General features: G+C 54.7%; 1 protein-coding gene across 4 annotated transcripts in view; it reads right to left on the bottom strand.

Annotated features, from left to right (window-relative positions):
* The window catches only part of DIS3L2 (DIS3 like 3'-5' exoribonuclease 2), a 269,396-nt gene that overhangs the window by 77,799 nt on the left and 170,295 nt on the right, over nt 1–21,302 (bottom strand). For all 4 annotated transcript variants that reach the window (XM_045845838.1, XM_045845836.1, XM_045845839.1 and 1 more), the window contains one exon: nt 13,855–13,970. In XM_045845838.1, the coding sequence (XP_045701794.1) occupies nt 13,855–13,970 (116 nt within the window). The remainder of the gene's footprint in view (nt 1–13,854; nt 13,971–21,302) is intronic.

The raw sequence follows: 21,302 nt of genomic DNA on the forward strand, positions 1-21,302 counted from the left end.
CCCAGCACACACACACAAAAGGCCAAGTGAGGACAAAGCTGTCTGCAGGCCAGAAAGAGTCCTTAGTAGGAACCAACTTGGCTGGCACCTTCATCCGGGACGCACAGCCTCCAGAGCCGTGAAACAGTGAGTGCGCGCTGCGGAAGCTGGGTCCACGGCACAGCGCACTGCACGCAGCCCGGGCTGAGGGGGGCAGACCAGCTCCAGCCTGTGGGGGTGTGCACGGGGGCTCTTCTCTGGGCTGCGCTGTCAGAAAATTAAGTGTAAGGACTGTATTTTGGTAGCAGGCTGCTCACCCTGCAAGCCTGTAGTCCAAGTCTCAATACCTTGTTTACAGAGCGTCAGGATTTCTTCTAAGTGTGCAAGGCAGTGCCTGACTGTGAGCCACCGAGCTGAGCATCTGAGAAGGTAACACATCTCCTGGCGTCACGTGTTAGTGTTTGTGAAAAGGAAGTCACTGCGACTAAAAACGATGTGGTGCCCGGGACTGGACCCCGGACAGAAAGAAGACATTATATAGTGTGGATCTGAGTTAACAGTAATGTTCTGATGTCCACTTCTTAGTTACAGCAAATGTACCCTTGTAATGTTAAGATGTTTACAGTGAGGGAGCTGGGCGTGGGACCTCTCTGTACTGTTACTGCAACTTCTCCGTAAATCTAAACTTACTTCAAAATGAAAGTGCTTATTAAAAAGAAAGCCGCTGTTTTTATTGGTTGACTTCCCAAGTGCCATACATTTAGATGTGGAAGAAACTTATGTTAATCAATACAACCAGGTCTGTTTTTATATATTGGAGTTTGGCATTAAGATTTTATTTACGAAAAGGCAAATTATCTTTAAAAAACCATTAACCAATAGAGTGAAGTCCAGACTCACCTAAAAAAAAAGTCCAAGGACCATTAGCCAATAGTGAAGTCCACACTCACCATCGGCACCATGCAGGGAAGAGAGCAAAGGCTCTGAAGCCAGACAGACGTGGGGTCTGGCCCTGGGGTCCGCCCCTTCTGTACAAGTTGGGCAAGCTTGTCGAGCTTCCTGAGTCTCAGTTTTCTTATTACTAAAATAATACTGAAGACGACCAACAAAGGCAGCTCGCTGGCCATCCCACGGCCTGCCGGGTCTCCGGTCACCCGGCTCGGCCTCCCCCCAGCCTTTGCCCTGGCACTCCCCTCCCACACCCCAACCAGAGCCGCGCCGACCCGCTCACCGCTCACCCTTCGCTGGCCAGGCCTGCCCGCTGCCCAGCTCTTGTCCCCTCTTTCCGGGACATCGGCCTGGATGTTCTAGCCACACTCAACTCATCACCATCTCTGAAAGGCTGACACAGATCCCACAGGTGGCGTGTATACTGTGTTCTGTGTCCGCGCCCACCCCAGCCCTGATCTTGCAAAAGGCACCTGAGGCAGTCCCGCACGGACAGCCACTGATCCGTCCTCCCGGCTCTCCCGCGGCCCTCCTGCCGCTCTGACATGCTCATCCTCCTCATCCTCGTTGCTTCTTCACGTGCCTCTCCACGCGCCTCTCCCTCCACCCAGCCATGCGACCGATCTTCAGGGATGAGGACCAGCTCCTCCTCCCGCGTCTCTAGCCAGCCCCTGACGCACAGCAGGTGCTTCTGGTCGGCGAATGACTGACCTCTGCCCAGGAAATGAACCACCTATTTTTGTCTATGTTTACTGTTTATTGCATCACAAGGGAGATTTTATGAAGTACATGGCAGACTCCTATTAACCATCTCTACAAAAGGTTTTCACAGGCAGCTAGTACTTTAAGTATAAGATAAACTGCTTTGGCCGCTCACTCCTAACAGCTACTGGCACACACCGGCTGCCCCGGTGACACACAGACACTGCTTGGTACCCTGCGTCTCATCCAGAGGCAGCGTTTTAATATTCACACTGAACGTGAATTCACACGTTCAGATGCCGAAGAACTTGAGTGCTCAGGAAGAAGCTAAACATGAAAACTTTTTCAGCTTGCCTAATTATCTTTAAATTTGAAAGGGTTCTCCTTTTAATAAATTTCCCCTAAATCTCAGGGCAAGATTCGGATGGAAATCAGAGAGCAGTCTTTGTGTCCACATAGTTTTGTCAATAACTGGTTACTTCTCTGTCTTTGAAAGGAAAATGAATGAGCCACAATCACATTTGTGGTTTGGCACGTCACGGCCTCTCATAAATCGGGCCCGGCTTCTGCCGGGGTCACTGGGAATGCGCTCCGTGACACGCGGCCCGTGGGTCGGGTCCCCAGCACAGCAGGGATCCCCGCAGGCGGTGGGGCTGGAGGGACCAAGAGCTGCTCCCGAGAGGCTGCTGCTCCGGGTACAAGCCCTGGGAGTCCGGGGAGACCGGCCTGCACGACGGCACGGCGGGCCGTGCGCTCTCACCGGCTGCGCGAGATCTGCCGTGGCGCCTGGAGAGGCTCCAGGGCAGGACACGGGGTAAGTGGAACAGAGGAGAAGGTCTCTCCAGGAGCCTCGGCCAGAAACTGCTGGCTGTCATTAGTGTCGTGCGGACACCTATGCGTCCCGTGGTGCCTGCGGACTTGTCCCCGGTCGTGCCCTGCCGGGCCCTCCTGAGCTTCATTCCTCAGTGCGGCCCGCGTGGATAATTCCTTCGAAGTTCTCAAACCCCTCACTTCCCCAGCGCCACCCCTACGGCCCCTCGCCCAGTCTCCCCGCCGGCCTTCCCTGCAGCTGCAGTCACAGCTGGGGTGGTGACGGAGGAGGACACAGGGCTGTGTGGCACGGGGCCACGGAACCAGCCTCGCTCTCCCCTCGGCGGAGGCGGGCAGGCCTCCCACCGGTCTCTGGCTGGTCAGCTCCTCCCTCCATGGCCCTCAGACTTCATTCCAAACGCCATCACTCTCCGCGAGCCTCCTGCCCAGCTGCCCTCTCCCTCCTTCTCAGCAGAAAGCCTCGACCGGTCCTCATAGGTCCTCATAGAGAAGACGAGAACGTCAGACTCGCCCACTCCCCAGCATCCTGCCTGCCCTCTCCTTCGGCCAGTTTCTCCGGACTCCACCCCCTAGCTTCACCGGGTGCCCCAGGCCCCAGCTTCTCACAGGGTCCTCCCCGCCCACAGCCTGGGCTTTTGATCCACCCCTCCCCACCAACGCTCTGCTCAATTAGCCACCTGCTCTGCTGGCCTGCGTGCCTTTCCTGCGGCCGTAACTACGCCGCCAGCCACCCGGTCTTAAGGACACGCTCCCTCCCCAGCCTGGAGCTCACCCTCCCGCTGGCCCTCCCCTCCACTTCCCACACGAGGCTCTCAAACAGTTCACATTTTCCATCTTCATTTTCACCTTTCTTTCACTTCCCAGGCCACTATGGCATCTTTAAATTACAAAAGTTATGCGTTCACTGTGGAAATTTTCAGTGATAACACACCGAAACACGGGAATACAAAATCGGCGAGGCCCCACGCCACAGACCAGACGATGGGAGCATGCCGGCACAGGACGCTGGCCTTTCTTCTGTGCACACACGAGGGACCCCGGATCGGGTGAAACACTACACGTCACAGGTGCGTGTCTCTTCTGCAACACGGAACTGGCGGACACGCTCAGACACTCCTCCGCGTCGGTCCTCACTGGCCCCCTCCCCTCCGACGGCTCCTGCGATGCTGGGTGCTCCTCACCCTCGGGCTTTGCATGCCATTCCCTCAGGGCACACGCTCCCCAAGGAGCCCCTTCCCTCCCGGGCATGCGCACCACCGAGGCACGAGTCCCACCTCCACCTGCATCTCCAGCCTTGCCCCTCCCCTCCTGGTGACTCCAGCTGCCTCTCCCACGCTGCCCTCTTCACGCCCTGACTGGGACGTCCCATGCCCACTGCAAACTTTGCGCGCAGAACAAAGGTCAGAATTGTCTGCCCCTGCACCTGCTCCTATGTCTGTATTTTCTTTTCTGTTAAGAGCAGCATGTTCTCCCAGTTAAAGAAGCCAGCCAGCAAACAACAAAAACACCCCACACGCATGTGCGCACACGTGCTTGCACCCCCCCCACAGAACACAGCTGGGCATCCTTCCGTGTCTCCTCCACTCTGCTCTCCCTGCTGCACCCCGTCCAGGCTAGGTCCTGTGGGTTTCACACTCTGAATCTCTCTCAAACAAGTTTGTCTTTGCCTCTCCTCCTCCTGTTCAACTGTTGACACCTTTGTCTACCTTGGTTGGGATATATTCTTTTCTAAAAATTATTTTATTGGTTATGCTATGACTGCTGTCCCAATTTTTCCTCCTTTGCCCCCCTCCACCCAACACCCCCTACTCCCTCGACCAATCCCCACACCACTGTTCGTGTCCATGGGTCCTGCCTATAAGTTCTTTGGCTACTCCGTCTCCTACGCTGTACTCTACATTCCCCACGGCTGTCCTGTACCTACCTATGTGTACCTCTTAATCCCCTCACCTCTTCACCCCTTCCCCCACGACCGCTTCCCATCTGGAAACCCATCAAAACATTCTCCGTATCCATGATTCTGTCTCTGTTCTTCTTGTTTGCTTAGTTTGTTTTTTGGATTCAGTTGTTGATAGATATGTATTTATTGCCATTTTATTATTCACAGTTTTGATCTTCTTTTTCTTAAATAAGTCCCTTTAACACTTCCTATAATAATGGCTTAGTGATGACAAACTCCTTTAGTTTTTTTCTTGTCTGGGAAGCTCTTTATCTGCCTTTAAACTCTAAATGATAGTTTTGCTGAATAGAGTAATTTTAGTTGTAGGTCCTTGCTTTCATGACTTTGAGTATTTCTTGCCAGGCTCTTCTAGCCTGCAAAGTTTCTTTTGAGAAATCAGCTGACAGTCAAATGGGAACTCCCCTGTAGGTAACTAACTGCTTCTTTCTTGCTGCTTTTAAGATTCTCTCCTTATCTTTAAGCACTTTGGCATTTCAATTATGATGTTTCTTGGCATGGGACTCTTTACATCCATCTTGTTTGGGACTCTCGGTGCTTCCTGGACTTGCATGTCTATTTCCTTCACCAAATTAGGGAAGTTTTCTTTCATTATTTTTTCAAATAGATTTCTAGTTCCTTGCTCTTTCTCCTCTCCTCTGGCACCCCTATGTTGCCAATGTTTGAATGCTTGAAGTAGTACCAGAGGCTTTTTACACTATCCTCGTTTTTTTGGATTCTTTTTTCTTCTTGTTGTTCTGACTGGTTGTTTTTTGGTTCCTTATGTTCCAAATCATTGATTGGCTTCTCGGCTTCATCCACTGTACTGTTGTTTCCCTGTAAATTTTTCTTTATTTCAATTAGTGCATCCTTTGTTTCTGACTAGATCTTTTCATGCTGTTCAGGTCCTCACTAAGTCCTTGAGCATTCTTATAAATAGTATTTTGAACTCTGTATCTGATAGGTTGCTTATCTCCATTTTGTTTAGCTCTTTTTTCTGGAGTTTTGATATGTTCTTTCATTTTGGCCAGGTTTATTTGTCTCCTCATTTTGGCAGGCTCCCTGTGTTTGTTCCCATGTATTAGGTAGAGCTGCTTTGACTCTGTGTCTTGGTGGTGTGGCTTAATGTAGTAGATGTCTTATATGGTCCAGTGGCACAGCCTCCCCTATCACCCAAGCCGGGCTCTAGAGGTGTGCCCTTCCTGTGGGCTGAGTACCCCCTCCTTGTGTAGTTGAGACTTGACAGCTGTTGGCAGGTCAATGGGAGGGACTTACCCAGGCCAGTCAGCTGCAAGTTGGCTGTGACGACTTATCACCAACATCTGCCCTCCGTGGAGAATCGGCTATGAAGGGCGGGGTGGTAGTGCTCTGACGTGGTCTGTAGCTGTCCACTGGGTGTGCAGGTTCTGGTGTTTTCTGGGTGGTACAGGCCAAGGTCAACCCCCACCTATGTTTTGCCTGGAGCCATAATACCTGAGCTATAAAGCAATCTGAGATGGCTGCTACTTGCGCTGGGCTTGGAGATTCCCAGGTAAATCCAAACCGTGAATCTAGGATGGCCCCTGGGCCTGGAGGCTGACTGAGGCCAGCTGTTGCTTGTTTGAGAGGATTTAAGAAGTTGAGAAGCATAAGCCAAGACCAGTCAGTCATTCAAATGGAAAAGCTACTGTTAACAGCTTAGGTGGACCCACAAGTTGCCTGGGACAGAGTCTCAGGGGATCTCCAGTGCAGGGCAAACAGTGTTAGCCAGGTTGATGGAGTCTTAGGTACGGCACCTGACTCTGTGGATCTGAGGGGAGGGTTCAAAAAAGGGACAACGGCCTCTGGCTGCCTGTCTGTCTGGGAGAGAGCTGTCCCCCAGCCTTTGCCTTGATGCCAGACACGTCAGATTCTCCCTGTATGCCACTGCTGCCTTTCAAGCTGCTACCCCAGTGCTGGAGCTCAGAGGGAGTGGGTCTGAGTGAGTGAGTGTGTGGGTTCTGTAAGAGGAACTGCTTGGGCTCCAGCAGTTTCTTCCACTGACTCAGTCCTTGGTTTTCACATCCAGAAGTTATCTTCCTGGAACTGGGAAGCCATGTGTGGGGCTGGGACCCCTCACTCCCAAGATACCCCTCCCAAATTTTTAAGCACCACACGTGGATGTGGGACCAGGCCTTTCTGTGTCTTGCCCCTCCCACCAGTCTGTAGGGATGTGGTTTATTTAGTTCCATAGTTGTCAGACTTCCATTCAACTTGATTTCTGATGGTTCTGAGTGATGGTTTTTCCATAGTTTAGTTGTAATTCTGATGTGAGAATATTTTTTAATATCTCCTAAACCAGCAGCAAAATTCTGGAGTGGCAATTATTTTGGACACGATTTCCTTATTGGTCTCCAGATTTCCCATCTTCTTACAGAACCCCACCCAGTGATAACCCACAGTCCCACTTATACTAGGTCACACTGCCTTTACCTTCCCTGATGGCAGAGGAGCTAAAGTCAGTCATTTGAGTTTTCACTTGTCCTGCTAATCAGAGGGGGCCCAAACACCTTCAATGGGGCCAAGAAGTCTTTAATAAAGCATGTTCAGCGTCCAAGGGTCATGCGTCATGCGTGGCCAAGGGCTCTCCGGGAGGAGCTGGCACAGGGCCTCCAGACCCCATCTGCAAGGAGACAACAAAAGTAACTTCTGCCATTTGCCTGGCCCCGCTCTTCACTGTGTGACACAGTGACCACTTCGGGAGCGGAGGCTACCTGGGGGCGAGTGGGAAACACTCCTGGTTCAGAACGTCCACTCGGGCAGCAGGCTGTAGACATCTGTCTGGTGCTCTGGTGCTCCTGGGCTCCAGCTGGACACTGCCACGTCGGTGAACTCCCCTGCGGTTCTCCGGGTGGCGATGCAAAGCCTCAAGGGCCCACGACCAAGGGAAAGGGCTCTGGCACTGATGAGGACTTCCCTGCCTGCGGCCTCACTATTTTTTAACCACAAGACTGCTAAGGTGACTTTCTATCTCGGTCAAAGGAGGTCACGTCACTTTCCTGCTGGCCTGCAGAACGAAGCCCCGGCTCTTCACCCACCACCCAGGCATCTCTGCAACTTCATCTCTCGGCACCCCCTAGGACTCACACCCCAGCAACTGTAGACTCTACACTGTTCCTTGAAAGTTCCATGCTTTTCCCAGCCTGGGCCTGGAATGCCCTCTCCATCTCCTTTTGTCTCCCTAGGAATTGTCTACTCACAAGTTGAAACACTGCTCAACAGTTAATAGTTTTATGAAGCCTTCCTGGCTGTTAGGGAAGCTCCTCTGTTACCACCAACCAGGGCAAATGCAACTTCTCTGCCCCCGTAGGACTCCCTCGCCTTGGGAGTGCAGGTAGGCCAGGGCATTGTAACTGCCTGTCACGTGCCCACCTCCCGTGACTCCCCCAGGGCAAGGACCGGCATCTCTGTCATCTCTATGTACCTGGCCCACAGCTGGTACTTGATAAATGCTAACTGGACAGAGACTAATACCACTTCAGGCAGCAGCAAGGAAAGGGGCTCAAAGAGTGCTAAGCCTTCTTAAGCTTGTTTCAGAGCCAGGATCAAAGCTGGGTCAGGGCAGAGCTTGAAAGCTTGTCATGGATTAGAAGGGCCACTGACGATGGGATGCAACTCTCTAAGCATTCTGGACCGGGGCTTCAGAGAGTTGAGAGAATCTGATCATTTAGGTAAATACACCACTGCCCAAGACAGCTGGGTGGGGGTACCAACAAGACTATAAAATCTTATATTAGCCTCGGAGCGCAGAAACATCTGCTAAAGCCACAGCGGGCTGGCGGGCCAAGTTCAGCAACGGGTTAGCCAGGACAGCCCTGTGACCAACAGAAAGGGCCACAGAGGGGAAGAATCGATCGTCCAGGCAAGGAGCAGCAGGAGGGACTAGCAGCGACGTGGGGGCTACAGTAGCTCGAGGGGGCCGGCCGTCAACAACCCTCCGGACTTTTCAGGTCCGGGAGGGGCCTCTCTGCCCCTCCTGGCTCAGGCCACTACTGGCCCCCAAAGCTCCCGCACCCCCGCGGTGCCCATTGGCTCCCTGAGCCTGAGAACTTGGGGAGTTTTCTCCTTTTCTCTGAGGACTTCGAGGTTTTAACAATAAGGTGCACTCAGCTGGCTCCCCACTCGCATGCGCAAACAACTCGAAGGACAGAGATAATTCCCTTGCCAGCCAACATCTCTGTTTAAAGAGTTTTCTTTTTCATATCAACACTTCCATGAATTCCAAATTCGATCAACTCTTTGTTACACAGTTTGACATTAACAAAACATCAACACTCTGACAACCTGCTGGGGTCAGAAAGAAACATCTTAGAACTCTTTGGACTCCACATGAAGACAGGCTTCCAATCCCAATCTTTGATCTCTATTATAAAGTAGTACCAATAAAATATCGTAGAGATTTATGGGCGAACTTTCATTTGAGCTGTTTCACACCTAAAATAACACGAGTGCTTCGGCCAACAGGCAGACATTTTTGGTTTAGGTTTCAACTGTTTAGGTTTTCTTTTACTTTTAAAGCCCAATTCACTTATTTAAAAAATTACTTTAAATTTTACAGCGACACTGTATCTCACCCTCAGAGAAGACAGCTGGGAGGCATTAGCTGTCAGGCCATTCAGACGAGGACAGGCCTGGGTCAGGGCGGGCGGTTATTCCCTGTCCCAACTGACACCCATCTTTTGGCAAAAAAGGTGTTTTTTTTCAAGGGATTTAGATGGACAGTATGTAAATTGACCTCTCCTCCTGGTACACCCTATGGTGGACCAGAGTAACCGGGTACTCACTTCTGTGACCAAAGCCCCAACAAAGAGAACTGCACTCGGAAGGCAGCGGTACGCCGGCACCTGGGCCCCAGGCTGGGTTGCTGCACACGGCCCCCGGGGGCCCCCCCCCCGGGTCCAGCTCCGACCGCAGTTCTGACACCGGTCACTCACAGGTCGCCAGCACTGAATGAAAAGAAATCAGTGCCACCTCCCTCAGAGGGGAAGACGGCCGGCCCCCTGCCCCACCCCACCCACGCTCCTTCCCCGTGGGTGACGCTGGGTGACGGTTCTGCCGAAGCGGAGAGCAGAGGGTCTGGGGGAGGAGGAAGCAGCTCCTCCAGCTTCTAAGAAGACCTTTACAGGCAAGGGAAAGTGAAAACAGCAGAAAAGTTCCTGGACACAGTCCTTTAAGAAACAAAAATGAGTAGGAAGAAAGGTCAGAGCCACGGTTCCAAGGAATCCGAAGGCACAGCTGCTGCTGTCCAAGGTTGTGGGCCGGCGTGCGGGCTCCTGCCAAGCTGGGGGCAGCGCCGCGCGGGCGGCAGGGGCCGCGGCCACCCGGCCACTCGGAGGCATGGGCCCTCCCTCTGCCGATGGTCGCCTCCTGTCCGGGCCTGGGAACAGAGTCCCCCTGAGAAACGCTAGAACCGTGACAATCAGGAGACCAAAGTACAGAGAACAGAAAACATGCTTAGTTACCTAACCCAATTTTGTTGTATCATTTTCTGATTTTGACACATAATTCCTGGCTACAAAAGGAGGTTGCAGCAGCTAGATAAGAGAAAGACACCTGCTTAGGAGAACCTCTAATTGTGACTAAAATTCTTAAATACTTGAATCTGAAGAGCAGAGTTCAACTTTTCTACGTGGCGAGAACATTTCTCACTTATTTACTTTACGTGGTCTTTAAAGAGATTGCTACTTCGACTTCTCTTCCCATCATAACTTCATACTTTTTCTAGATAGGACACGTATCAGTACATCACAGTTTCTGTGGATAGGAGGGGTGTTGGAGTCAGCCCCTTCCCCAAGAGGCCCTGCACCTTCAGGCAGGGAGGGATGCGGATGAGCAGCGTCTCCGATCTGAGGCTGCAGCAAAGAGTCCGTGCACGGCTAGCACGTGGCTGAGGAGCTCAAGGGTCCAGTGACATCAGGTTTGTCGGAGCTGGCAGAGGCACACCCGGAGGTCCACCCTCCCCACGTCACGCGGGCGGCCAGGGTGGGCTGCAGGGGGCGGTGCCCTCACGCTGAGCACAAGGAGCACAGCCGCAGAGGTCTCGGTCTGCGGGGCAGATGGGAGCGCTCCCCGACGGCCGTGGTGAAGGTGCGCAAGTCCTGGCAGAAGTGGGTTCCCCAAGAAGGACGGAGAGGCTAGGGAACCCCTGACACGGCTGGCGTCCCTACCTGTGGAAAGCCTTGGTTTCAGACTTGGAAAGGAAGTCCAGTTGTCCCTGGGTATCCGGGGGGACAGGTTTCAGGACCCACCCGCAGACACTAAAACCCAAAGATGCTCAAGTCCCTTTTATAAACTGGTGTATGTAGTGTTGGCAGAGAGCCCACACACATTCTTCTTTTTATTTTATTTTAACACATTGTTTGCGGGTGGTTTTTATCGCGCGTTCTACTACCAGTCAACGTAAAACGTATAAATACGTTTCCCACATACAATGTGTTAATTGTTGTTCAAGTACAGTTTTCTGCCTTTTACTCCCAACCCAGGCCACCCCCCAGCCCTCCCCACCTCCCTCCTGTTTCCACAACCCCCTTGTTTTTGTCCATGTGTCCTTTATACTTGTCCCTGCAAACCCTTCCCCTTTTCCCCTGAAATTCCCTCCCCTCTCTCCTCTGGTCACTGTCAGCCTGTTCTCTATTTCAATGTCTTTGACTATATTTTACTTGTTTCTTTGTTTTGTTGTTTAGGTTCCTGTGAAAGGTGAGATCATATGGTATTTGTCTTTCACTGCCTTTCTTGTTTCGCTTAGCATAATGCTTTCCAGCTCCATCCAAGCTGTTGCAAAGGGTAGGAGCTCCTTCTTTCTTTCTGCTGCATAGAGTTCCATCGTGTAAATGTACCATAGTTTTTTTGATCCATTCATGGGCTGATGGGCACCTAGGTTGCTTCCAGCACTTGGCTATTGTAAATTGTGCTGCTATGAACATCGGGGTGCATAGGTTCTTTTGGATTGGTGTTTCAGGGTTCTTAGGATATAGTCCCAGCAGTGGAATCGCAGGGTCAAAAGGCATTCTTTAAACCATCTCTAGATTACTTGTAACACCTAACACAATGTGAATGCTACTGTGTTGTTAGGCGATAAAAAGAAAAAAGGTCTGAACGTGTTGAGTACAGACACAACCCGCACAGGGTTGAGTACAAGATGCGCGTCAGCAACAACGCGCCGTCTTCCCACGTGTCTTCCATCTGTCCCGGTCGAACCGCAAACACAGACAGCTGACTGCTCACTACAGTAGCTGGGTGGTTTGACCAGCTGGGGGCCCCAGGCCGATTACACATTTGGGATGTGGGCGCCCTTCCTTTGCCGCTGGATCTGAGTACCTTGGCAGATGGTATGTTCTGGACGATGGTGTGATGGGGAGGGGGTGGGTATGGAGATGACACGGGGCCATCAGGAGGATATGCAGTCAGTGACTGTTTTCCAGCTATGACATAAACAGAGCCCGGAGAACACTGGCTCTTCGAAAGACCCCCCGCCACAGTGTGCACTGCCAGGATGACGCTCATCTTCCCAGTGACCAGGGACGGGGCATCTCCAGGGTGAGCAGCACTCGGACCTCTGGTGGCCTGCTCTGCCTGGGTCTAGGCAGCATGTCCCCAGAGGGGCCAGCTCGTCCTGGGGAACAGCAGGAAGTGGAGGTTCAGGTGGCCAAGGGCGCACATTTCTCAAGCCCTTGCTCTGAAGGGGTGACAGTGAAGAGAGGTCGGCAGGAACGAGGAGAAGGGGACTGCTATCCTACAGACGCGTCTCAACGCTTGTGCCAAGACGTGTAGGCTCGTAAAGGTCAGGGGCTTTCCAGGCCTCTTCAGAACCCCTGTGTTGGTGGTGTTCTCAAACCTTTCACGTGGAACCCCTCCAAGCACTCCTACCTGGGGCGGGCAGCACAGTGAGCTTCCCCAGGAGTCAGAGAGGCGGGGGTGGGAAGCACAACGGCCTTCCAGGACGTGCTGCTTCTGAGGGCGGTGCTCGGAGCCTGGCTCCCCCCGCCAGCTGTGTGGGCACACAGGTGTGCTGGCTGTGACAGCTGCCGGGCAGATGAGGCAGTGGGAGGACACTGGGCAGCTGCATCCTCTCCCCAGGTGATGACACGTGGAAGTCCCAGAAAGGAGCAGGTCTGGCACCTGGCCTGGGTTCTTGCCCCTGAGAGACGGGGCCAGGTGAAAGGTTCCCAGCTCCCATGTACACGTCAGTGGGTGGGCGGTGGGATATACCTCCCACCTTAATCCATTCAAAGAGCAACACCAGAAGTCATGTCCTGGGGGCACGGGAGGAAGGAAGGTTTGAGCTAGTTATGTGCACCAAAGCTAAGTGGGACCTGAAAGCCGTGAGACAGCCAAAGATGTAAGATGATCCAAATAAGCAGGTAAACAGTGTCAAAAGGAGGGGAAAGACACCTGGGAGAATTCATGAGCTCCAGTGAGGGGCAAGAAATGACCCACGTGTGGCCTTTTATTCATCACTGTCCCCAGGGCCTAGGGCAGTGCCTGGCAGACCGTGGCGCCCATTAAACACTCGTTACAGGAGGTCTGCAGGCTCAGGGCCTTACTAGGAGTGGCAGGATCAGGACACAAGGAAAAGCCCTGAGACTGCAGGTGGTCTTGTAAAAGGCCCGTCAGGGGCAGATGAGCCCCACCCTTTAGAACAGGGGTCGAACTTCTTAAAAGACCAGTAGTGAGTCTTTCTTCCATTCTCCGACGGAAGTATGACTGTTCTGTAAGTATTACCCAAGTGAACAGCCCTCGCTGTGTTACAGTGAAACTTGATAAAAACGGTGGCTGCTATGCGCTGAGTTCGCTGAGCCCTGCTTTGGAACAGTCATTACGAGCAGTTATTTCCCCGCATTCCTTTGTGAAGGTGACTCCCTGCCCGAGCCCCTCACGCGGCGGGGCCAGCATGACGGCCGGGAGGTGAACACCTGTGTCTTGCCTTGGTGTCTCTTCAGTTTGGTTCTGCTGGAACACATAAGGGCCTAGTGGGAAAATGTGTGATAATAGAGGGCAAGCATTTTTCCAGGGGAAACCTTTTTGTTTTTATTTTTTAAAGACCTTACTGGATGTGAGAAAAGATGTTCAGACATGGTTGCTGTTCCTCAGGAATTTTTTGTTTAAAGAGAAATAAACAGACCTGGCTGGTGCAGCTCAGAGGCCTGAACGCCTGCCTGTCAGCAAGCCAGAAGGTGGCCAGTTCAGGTCCTAGTCGGGGCACGTGCCTGGGAGTTGGGCCGGGCCCCCCAGTTGGGGGCGCACGAGAGGCAGCAAACCAATGTTTCTCCGGCACATGGGTGTTGCACATCACTGTTTCTCTCCCCCTCTTTCTCTCCCTGTCCCTCTCTCTAAAAATAAATAAAATCTTTCAAAAGAGAAATCAACAAACAAAGTAAAGGGAGAAGAAGACTAAGTAGAAGCACATTTTTCAATCCAAGATCCTGGAGACTGAGTTTTACCTTCTGAACCAGGTAGACACTTGTCGCTCGCTGCGCAGCCACCTTATCCAGCTCGGAGCCCTCGGGAACGAAGTAGCTGACGTCGGCGATGTGCACTCCCACCTCGTAGGCGGCGCCTGTAAGGCACGAGAAGGTCCTTCAGCCTGGTCTGGAAGGCAACGGTGCTCCCTCCCTCCCAGACACTCTTCCCACGAACGTGTGTCACTCTCAGAGGCCACAAGTGGCCCTTTGCAGCCTCGTGGGGTGCTCCCCCTGCCCACCCGTGTGACTTCACTGTTGCTACCCGATGAGATTTTTATCCCCAACAAACATTAGCCTTTTTCACGAACGGTTCCCGTTTCTAAAGGCTTCTGGTCCCTGAGGAAACGTCCGCAGACTTGCAAAAGGAGACGCATGTTGGGTGATGAACAAAGCCTTTCAGGTCGCTAGAAGCAAGTTAACCCCAAACCCCACAGAGTCTGCTTTTGCGAGCCCCACCTGTCCTGGCCTTCGGGCCACAGTCCTGCCGGTGCCCTGCTGTGCTGAAGCAGTCCCCTCCGGTCCCGCTTTCCACACTGTGGCCGGTCACCTCCTTAGGCATGGATCTGGTGCTGTCACTGCTCAGCCTGCTGTTCACGCCCGCCCCCGGGTCCCCCCCCCCAACCCCGCTGGCCTGACGACCTGGCCTTCCCCGTGCTCTGTGCGCATCTGTCCCGGCGAACCTCCTTCCATCCCCACAACGCACCCTACCTCGCCCTGCTCCCCTGCCGGCTTGGCTCCCGCTCCTTCTGACCCTGGGGTGATCTCAGCAGGCTCTGTCTCCCCGGGCCCTTCGCATCTTGTATGGGCAATGGGAAGAGAGCCCCAGAACGAGAGGAGCCCCTCTGCCCTCTGCGGCCTCCACCTGCGCCGGGAGAGCCCCGCGACCGAAGATGCTCGCCTCGGCCCTTCCTTTGCGGGTCTCATCACCGCCAGGCACCATGGCGTACCTGCACCGGGCTGTTCCTCCAATGTCTGTCTCCCTCCCTACAGTGTAAGCTCCAGAAAGGCAGGGCCTTTTGTGTCGAGTTCACTGTTGTTGGCCCAGTGCCTAGAAGAGTGCCCGACACATACATAGTAGGCACTCAGTAACACCTGTTGAGTGAATAAAGCGATAACGGGTTTGCCCGTTGCCTTTCCCCTTCTGGCCGAAGACCCCGCTTGCTCTGCCTCTTGAAACGGCCTGTCCCTGGCCAGCGGAGCCGGTTCTCAGCAGGCTCCGCCTTCCCTGTCAGCCCCACCCGAGGCGGGCAGGTGCTGTGGGCCAAGGGGATGGCACCGGAAGCTGGGCTGGGGGCCAGGGAGGTTATAAATTTCAGATTTACTCTTGAACAAGCAAATCATCTATCAACTATGTATATTTAGTTATACACACACAAATATATACAAAAATGCACAAAATGGACAGAATATAAAAAAAGCGCATGTAAAGTAAGTGTGTAGTTTGAAGAGAGCATCGTGGGAGACAGAAGCACACTGACGATACGAGCACGAAGGCGAATTCGATTACATTTAAGTACATGCTTGATGTACCGCACCCCGCCCCTGTTCGTAGTGGCCGGCTGAGGCACAGGCACGTGACTCAGTAGGTCTGTTCTGAGTCCGTTTTCAGGGATCGGTACGGACTTCAAGGAGAGGCGCGCTCTCTCAGGACCCCGGAGACAGTGAGGACCACTGTAACTCTGGAACTGCCGAGGAAATGTCTCGCCCCAGAATCATTCTGACACAGGAAACAAACAGGTCTAAGGAATGGAGGGGAAATCACGAGACCTCACTGAAACCTCAGGATCCGGCTGCCTTGCAACTAGCCTACCTGTGGACTGGGCCATGCCCGAGTCCATCAACCCTTTTGGTCGAGAGGACCTGCGGAAGGAAACCTGACGCCCGAGCTGACTCAGAGGTTTGCTAACACAACACCACTCCTTCCTCTGGCTACCAGGATAATTGGCCCGAAGGTAGCACACACTTAATCTGCAGATCTTGTGGCTATTTTATTGTCCTCCTATTTCTTCTTTACTGGGGGATGATTCTTCCCTCAGTTTTTAAGGTGGGAAGATGTCTAAACGCGGGGTAGTTACAATGAGAGCGTGCGGGGAGGAAAAGCACGGAAGATGCCCCATGCTGCAGGCGTCTCCCACTCCGGGCGGGGCCACCTCCCACGGGGCGTTCCCGGGTCTGCCGCCCAGCCTGCGCCCTCAGTACATTAAGGAAAACCCGAGTCCATCCGAGAGACCCTGGCTGCTCTGGGACAACACGAGAGACCCGTCCCCCCTCCGGGGAGAGGGGTGTCTGCAGAGCCAGGAGGAAGCAGTGCAGCTCGGAGTTCAGCGGCCTCACCCCGCTCCGAGAGCCCCGCCTGGCGCTGCCGGTCACGGCGAGTAGGGGGCCTGCCCTGCGGTGCTCGAGGAACTCGCCCCAGGAGAGTGTGGCCAAGAGTCTCAGGCGGCTCAGCTTCCAGGTCTGACACTACCAGTACTGAAAACCAACACTCGAAGAAGGTAAAATAAAGTATCTTCTTTTGAAGTCAGAATGATAACATATGGGCCTAACAGGTAAATATTGACTAAAGGAAAAGAGAGGTTTATTACATCATGATATGAACCATAACTTTAAGTTCAGTCTGTGTGTTGTTACTACACATGAACTTTCTGTCCTCAGTCAAAACTGACAAACTGACAAAGGTTTCATTACGGGAGATACAACATGAAGGAAGCCAATCAAAACATATTTGAGCGGCTTAAATTTCACTAAGAATTCCCAGCAGAGCCTCTAAACCCAGCAGAGAGAAGCTCTCTTACTCTCTCCTTTGGACCTTTTTTATGGAAACCCTAAGTAAATATTTTACTACATATATTTACATAATGTGAACTTGCAGAACTCTTGAGGTAGTTGTACCGTAGTTTTTCTTCTATGAAAGAGAAAATATAAATCTAAAAGGTTATAATTTGATGTTCTAAAAAATACTGTCTTCCTATAAAAACATCACATTTTTTTAATTACACTAAAACATCTTTATCTCCTGGGCTAAGGCGAGTCCCGGGAGTTCTGAAGAGCTGTGGACGATGCAGAGGGAGGAGGAGTCCCAAGGCCAGCGGGCCGGCCACCCGAGCACGGGCCCCGCAGCCCTGGGGGAGCACGGACGCCCCTCTGAGGGATGCGGGAGGACATCGGAAGGGCTTCATCTAATCCAGACACTAACAGAGCCCAAAGGAGGGGCTGAAGAACCATCTTCCATGCCAGCCTCCGGCCCGTCCGGCCACTCCCCAGCAGTGTCCCTGCTCGGCCCCTGACAGAGCCTCACTGGGGTGGGGCTCACGTTTTGAAGCCCCTGCTCTACTTCTGATGAGCTCTGGTGCGAGAAAGCACCTCCGCATCCAGACCCTGGCGCGCAGACACGGGCCCTGGTTTATTTCAGCGTGGACCTCCGTGAGGGGCGGTCCCTCTGCTACAGGAGTGCCCAGTGCGGTGGGGTGGGCAGATACACCGGTGTGGTGACGACACGATGCTCCTGGTGCTCTGAAACAGGAAGGCCCCAAGGCCTCTCTGCGTGGGAGAGCCTGCGCTGAATTTGGGTTTACTTCCATGAGAACGTGTGAAACGTTTCACGCTCTGTAACTGCGTTAAGTGCGATGCTGGCAGTGATGCCCACAGAACTGAAAGTTCGGACAGCAACAGCGACCATCTCCTGAATGTCTCCTTTGTGCCAGGCCCCATCCCCACCCCCACGTGGCTCTGGCAACAGCCGTGTAAACCGCAGTTCACAGATGAACTACCCGAGGCTCAGAGAGGTTTCAAGCCACTTGTCCAAATTTACCTGGCTGGTAGGTAATAAACCAGGGAGTCAGAACCAGGTGGGGTTCAGAGCCTTTGCTCCTTTTATTACCAACCCCCACCCCTGCCGCTGTCACCTTAACTCTAGGATGGGCTACAACCCCATTGTTCGTCTCAGGGGGCCACAGCTAGAAATGCCCCCCTACCTCTTGTGACTCAAGAAATGCTACGTCCTCACCATGCAACCAGAAGTTCCACGAGGGACCCTCCCCAGCCTCGTCCACAGCCACATCCCTGACCCTGCAGAGCCTCTTCTGGTTCCCACTGCCGATCTCCTTGGCCACTTGTAGCAGGGCCTGATTCTAGAGCAACCATTCAGCCATCACCTCCAGTTCTATTCAATTATAAGCCCTTGAGATCCACCGACCCCCCTTTCTAAATTTCTCACTTACGGTCATCTTTAGCCGGTGGCAGGGCGACTGTCCTATGAGAGGTGGGAGTGTCAGGCTTCCCCTGCTCTGCCAGGAGTGAGATGAGGGCCTTCCAGGCCTGGGTCACCTGAACTCCCCTTTCCCCACTGCTGAGACTGGACAGTGGTGACAGAGGCTCTTCTTGACCCCACGGGACACTCCTTTCAACCCCAAATGTGGGGGAATGATGCGGGTAGGTGTTTCATCAGCGGAAAGTAACTGTACTTGTCTAGGTCACTAATGGCCTTTGTGTCACTAAATTCACACATTTTTGGGCCCAACTGGGCCTGACCCCATAGGGCGTCTGAGACCTGGTTCTTTCTTCCTGGTCAAGACCCCTGTCTTCGGCCACGGGCCCTGCTCTGGGTGTCCACAGAGCAGGCTGCCCCTCCTTGGGCTGCATCCCCTCTGTGTCCCTTCCATGTCGACAAGCCCCCAGGTCTCTGCCCACTCTGCTCTCCCCCGGACCACCTCACCCACTCCCAGGAGTCCCAGCTTCGTCCCTGTGCTGCAGCCCCCTCCTCCTGTGCCCCCGGCGCAGACACCGCAGAGCTCCAGACTGACGCGCACGCCAGCTACTAGGAACGGCCACGTGGCTGTCCCACAGGCGCCTCGCACTCATAGGTGGGACCTCCCGAAGTCCCCACCCCAGCAGAGCCTTTTTTGCTCCTGGGCTCTCCGTTCAGGACGTGGAGCTGCCTCCACTGCCTGACCACTGCCTGACCACTGCCTGGGCCTGGAAGAAACTGGAAGGATGCGTCTACCTGCCTCCTTCAAGCACTCCGAGCTCCGCCGCCCTACTCCTCCGGGGTCCGCCCGTCTCCCCTCCGCCCACCACCCCACCCCGGCCAGGGCCACCACGTCTCTCAGGAGGAAGATCTAACAACCTCCTCGTGGCTCTCCCTGCCATTTCACCAGCCCCTTCTCCACACGGACGACAGTACCCTTTCCAAAGTGCCACTCTCCCTGCCGCCCCATGCTGTAAGCCGCACTGCTCCCCACACCTGGTCTGCCCAGAGGGTGTCCGACCTGTCCTTGCCGCCCTCAGGTGACCTGGAGGTCACTGCTTCCCAGCACAGTCCGCCCGGTCCTCAGAGAGCGACAATACAGCGTTTCCCCCTTTAGAGCCAAAACGCGTCTTCCCAGAATCCCCCCTTGTTGGTGCAGCGCTGCCTCGCGGGGCTGCCCAGGACAGGCCCCCCTCCTCAGAGGGCAGCCGCGTGGCGGGGAGGAACGGGGGAGGGGCGAGCCGCGGCCAGCAGGGCGGGGCACTTCTTTGGGGGAAGCACCGGCTTTGAACTCTCAGACCGTTATTAGCATGTGGCCCCCGGACCTCCCCTCCTTTGGGGGTCGGCTCTGAGTCACCCCACAATCCTCAGCATCTCCCTCAAACCTGTCACCGGGGACTGCCTTCATTCACGCCACTGGCCATTCTGCAGACACACTGTGAGCCCCTACTGTGTGGCAGGCACTTTTCTAGGCACAGGGGACATACAAGCCAACACGGCTGACAAGGTCCCTTCCCTTGTGCAGCTTGCACTCTAGCAGGGGGAGAAAGACAGTAAGCAACCGAGTAAGCGATAAGATGACTTAAGGCAGCAGGAAGGACTCTACGGAAATGAAAATGGGGGCACTATGGGAAGGCCGGGGTCCACCTCAGGGCTCATTCGGGAAGGTTCCTCTGAGGGGAGAGGTGGGGACGTCTGCCTGAAAGGAGCCTGCCACGGGCTGGCAGGAGGGACAGCATCCCGGGCCAGAGAAGACCCGCAGCGAGCCCGGCTCCCCCAAGGAATGGAAGGAAGGGGGGGCCTGGAAGCGAGGAGGCCACAGGGCGGACGGGACCCCATGAGAGACACCCCGCTGGGGCAGGGTGCCGCACGCGGACTTTCCTTCCAGCGTGCCGGCGACCGGCCGGAGAGCTTTCAACAGCAAGTGGCATTAACCGCATTTGCCGTATTCACCTTCTCACGCCGCCACCTCCCGCACACCGTGGCCCGCTCACGGAGTCCAGGGCCGGACAGAACTGAAACAGGGAGCCGGAGAAGCCCGCAGCCTCTTGGGGCCGGCCGGCCTGGCAGGCGGACGAAGAACTGGGCCCTGCGGGGCGGGACGAGGTGCACCTGGTGGACGCAGGCGGAGGATGCGAAGAGGCGAAGAGGCGAAGAGGCGGAGCCCACAGACACCCCGGCAGGCACGGCAGACGCCGGGCGCCCGCCCGCAGGCCAGCCTCCCTTCTCCCTCCGGACCCTCAGCAGCTCGGGCCTCTGAGAGACAGAACACGACTCGGGAAGCACAGAAGGGGCGATCCGGTGGCCAGGTCGGGGAGAAAAGGACTTTGTGCCGTCCGTCCCAACATCCCCAGCAGCGCCAGCCTCGCCGAGGGCAGCGCCTCCAGCCCAGCCACGGGCCCTGGCCTCAGTCCGGTCCCACTGGACTTGAGAGACAGACTCCACAGCTGAGCAACGGCTGGGCTTGGGGCACTTGTGGCCGAGCGACAGACAAACCCCACCCTTTCGCTGGGGTGAGCGAATTCCCTGACTCGGGTGGAAACCCCGAGTGGGCTGCGCAGTGAGAGGGCACCCCAGACTCCGACACCTCCCGGCGCTGCGCGGTGCTTGGCTGTGCGGTCAAACACGGGGCTGACCCGCGGCCAGGCCGGGGTGCCGGTTTGCGGGTGTTCCATAAACTTAAAAGGAGTCAGAGCAAAAAAACCCCCTAGGACAAAGGAGTCCGCACCCAATGCAAGGTGCCCACAGACGAGGAGGGGCTGGTCGAGAGGGTTTCTCGGGTTCTCCGGAAAGCCAGGGTTCAAGGAGCCCGTGGGCTGTCTCTTCCACATTTCCTTTTTGCCGTCCAGCAGAGGGTTGACGAGGGCCTTGAGCCGCAAACTCCTTACCCACGAGCCCACCTTCTGGAGCTCCGCAGGCAGCTTGGAGAGCCTTTTCCCTGCGTTATTGTTACTACCGAAGGCTGTCTCCGCCTGCAAACCCTCCACGGACAGCCCACATGGCGGTTTTCGTCCGTTCCGTCTAACTCTCAGGAACTGAGTCCGCATTCACAGCAGCGGCACGGAAGAGGGGCGCCCAGGCGGTCAGTTCCACTCCCCTCCTCCCAGGCGAGTGGAGGGCTGGCCCCTTTGTCGGCAGGAGGAGAGCAAGGGGCTGTGCACGAGAGGCCGGCACGCCCCGC

Source organism: Phyllostomus hastatus, unplaced genomic scaffold (genome assembly GCF_019186645.2).
Source record: "Phyllostomus hastatus isolate PE091 unplaced genomic scaffold, TTU_PhHast_1.1 phas_contig_477, whole genome shotgun sequence".
NCBI lineage: Eukaryota > Metazoa > Chordata > Mammalia > Chiroptera > Phyllostomidae > Phyllostomus > Phyllostomus hastatus.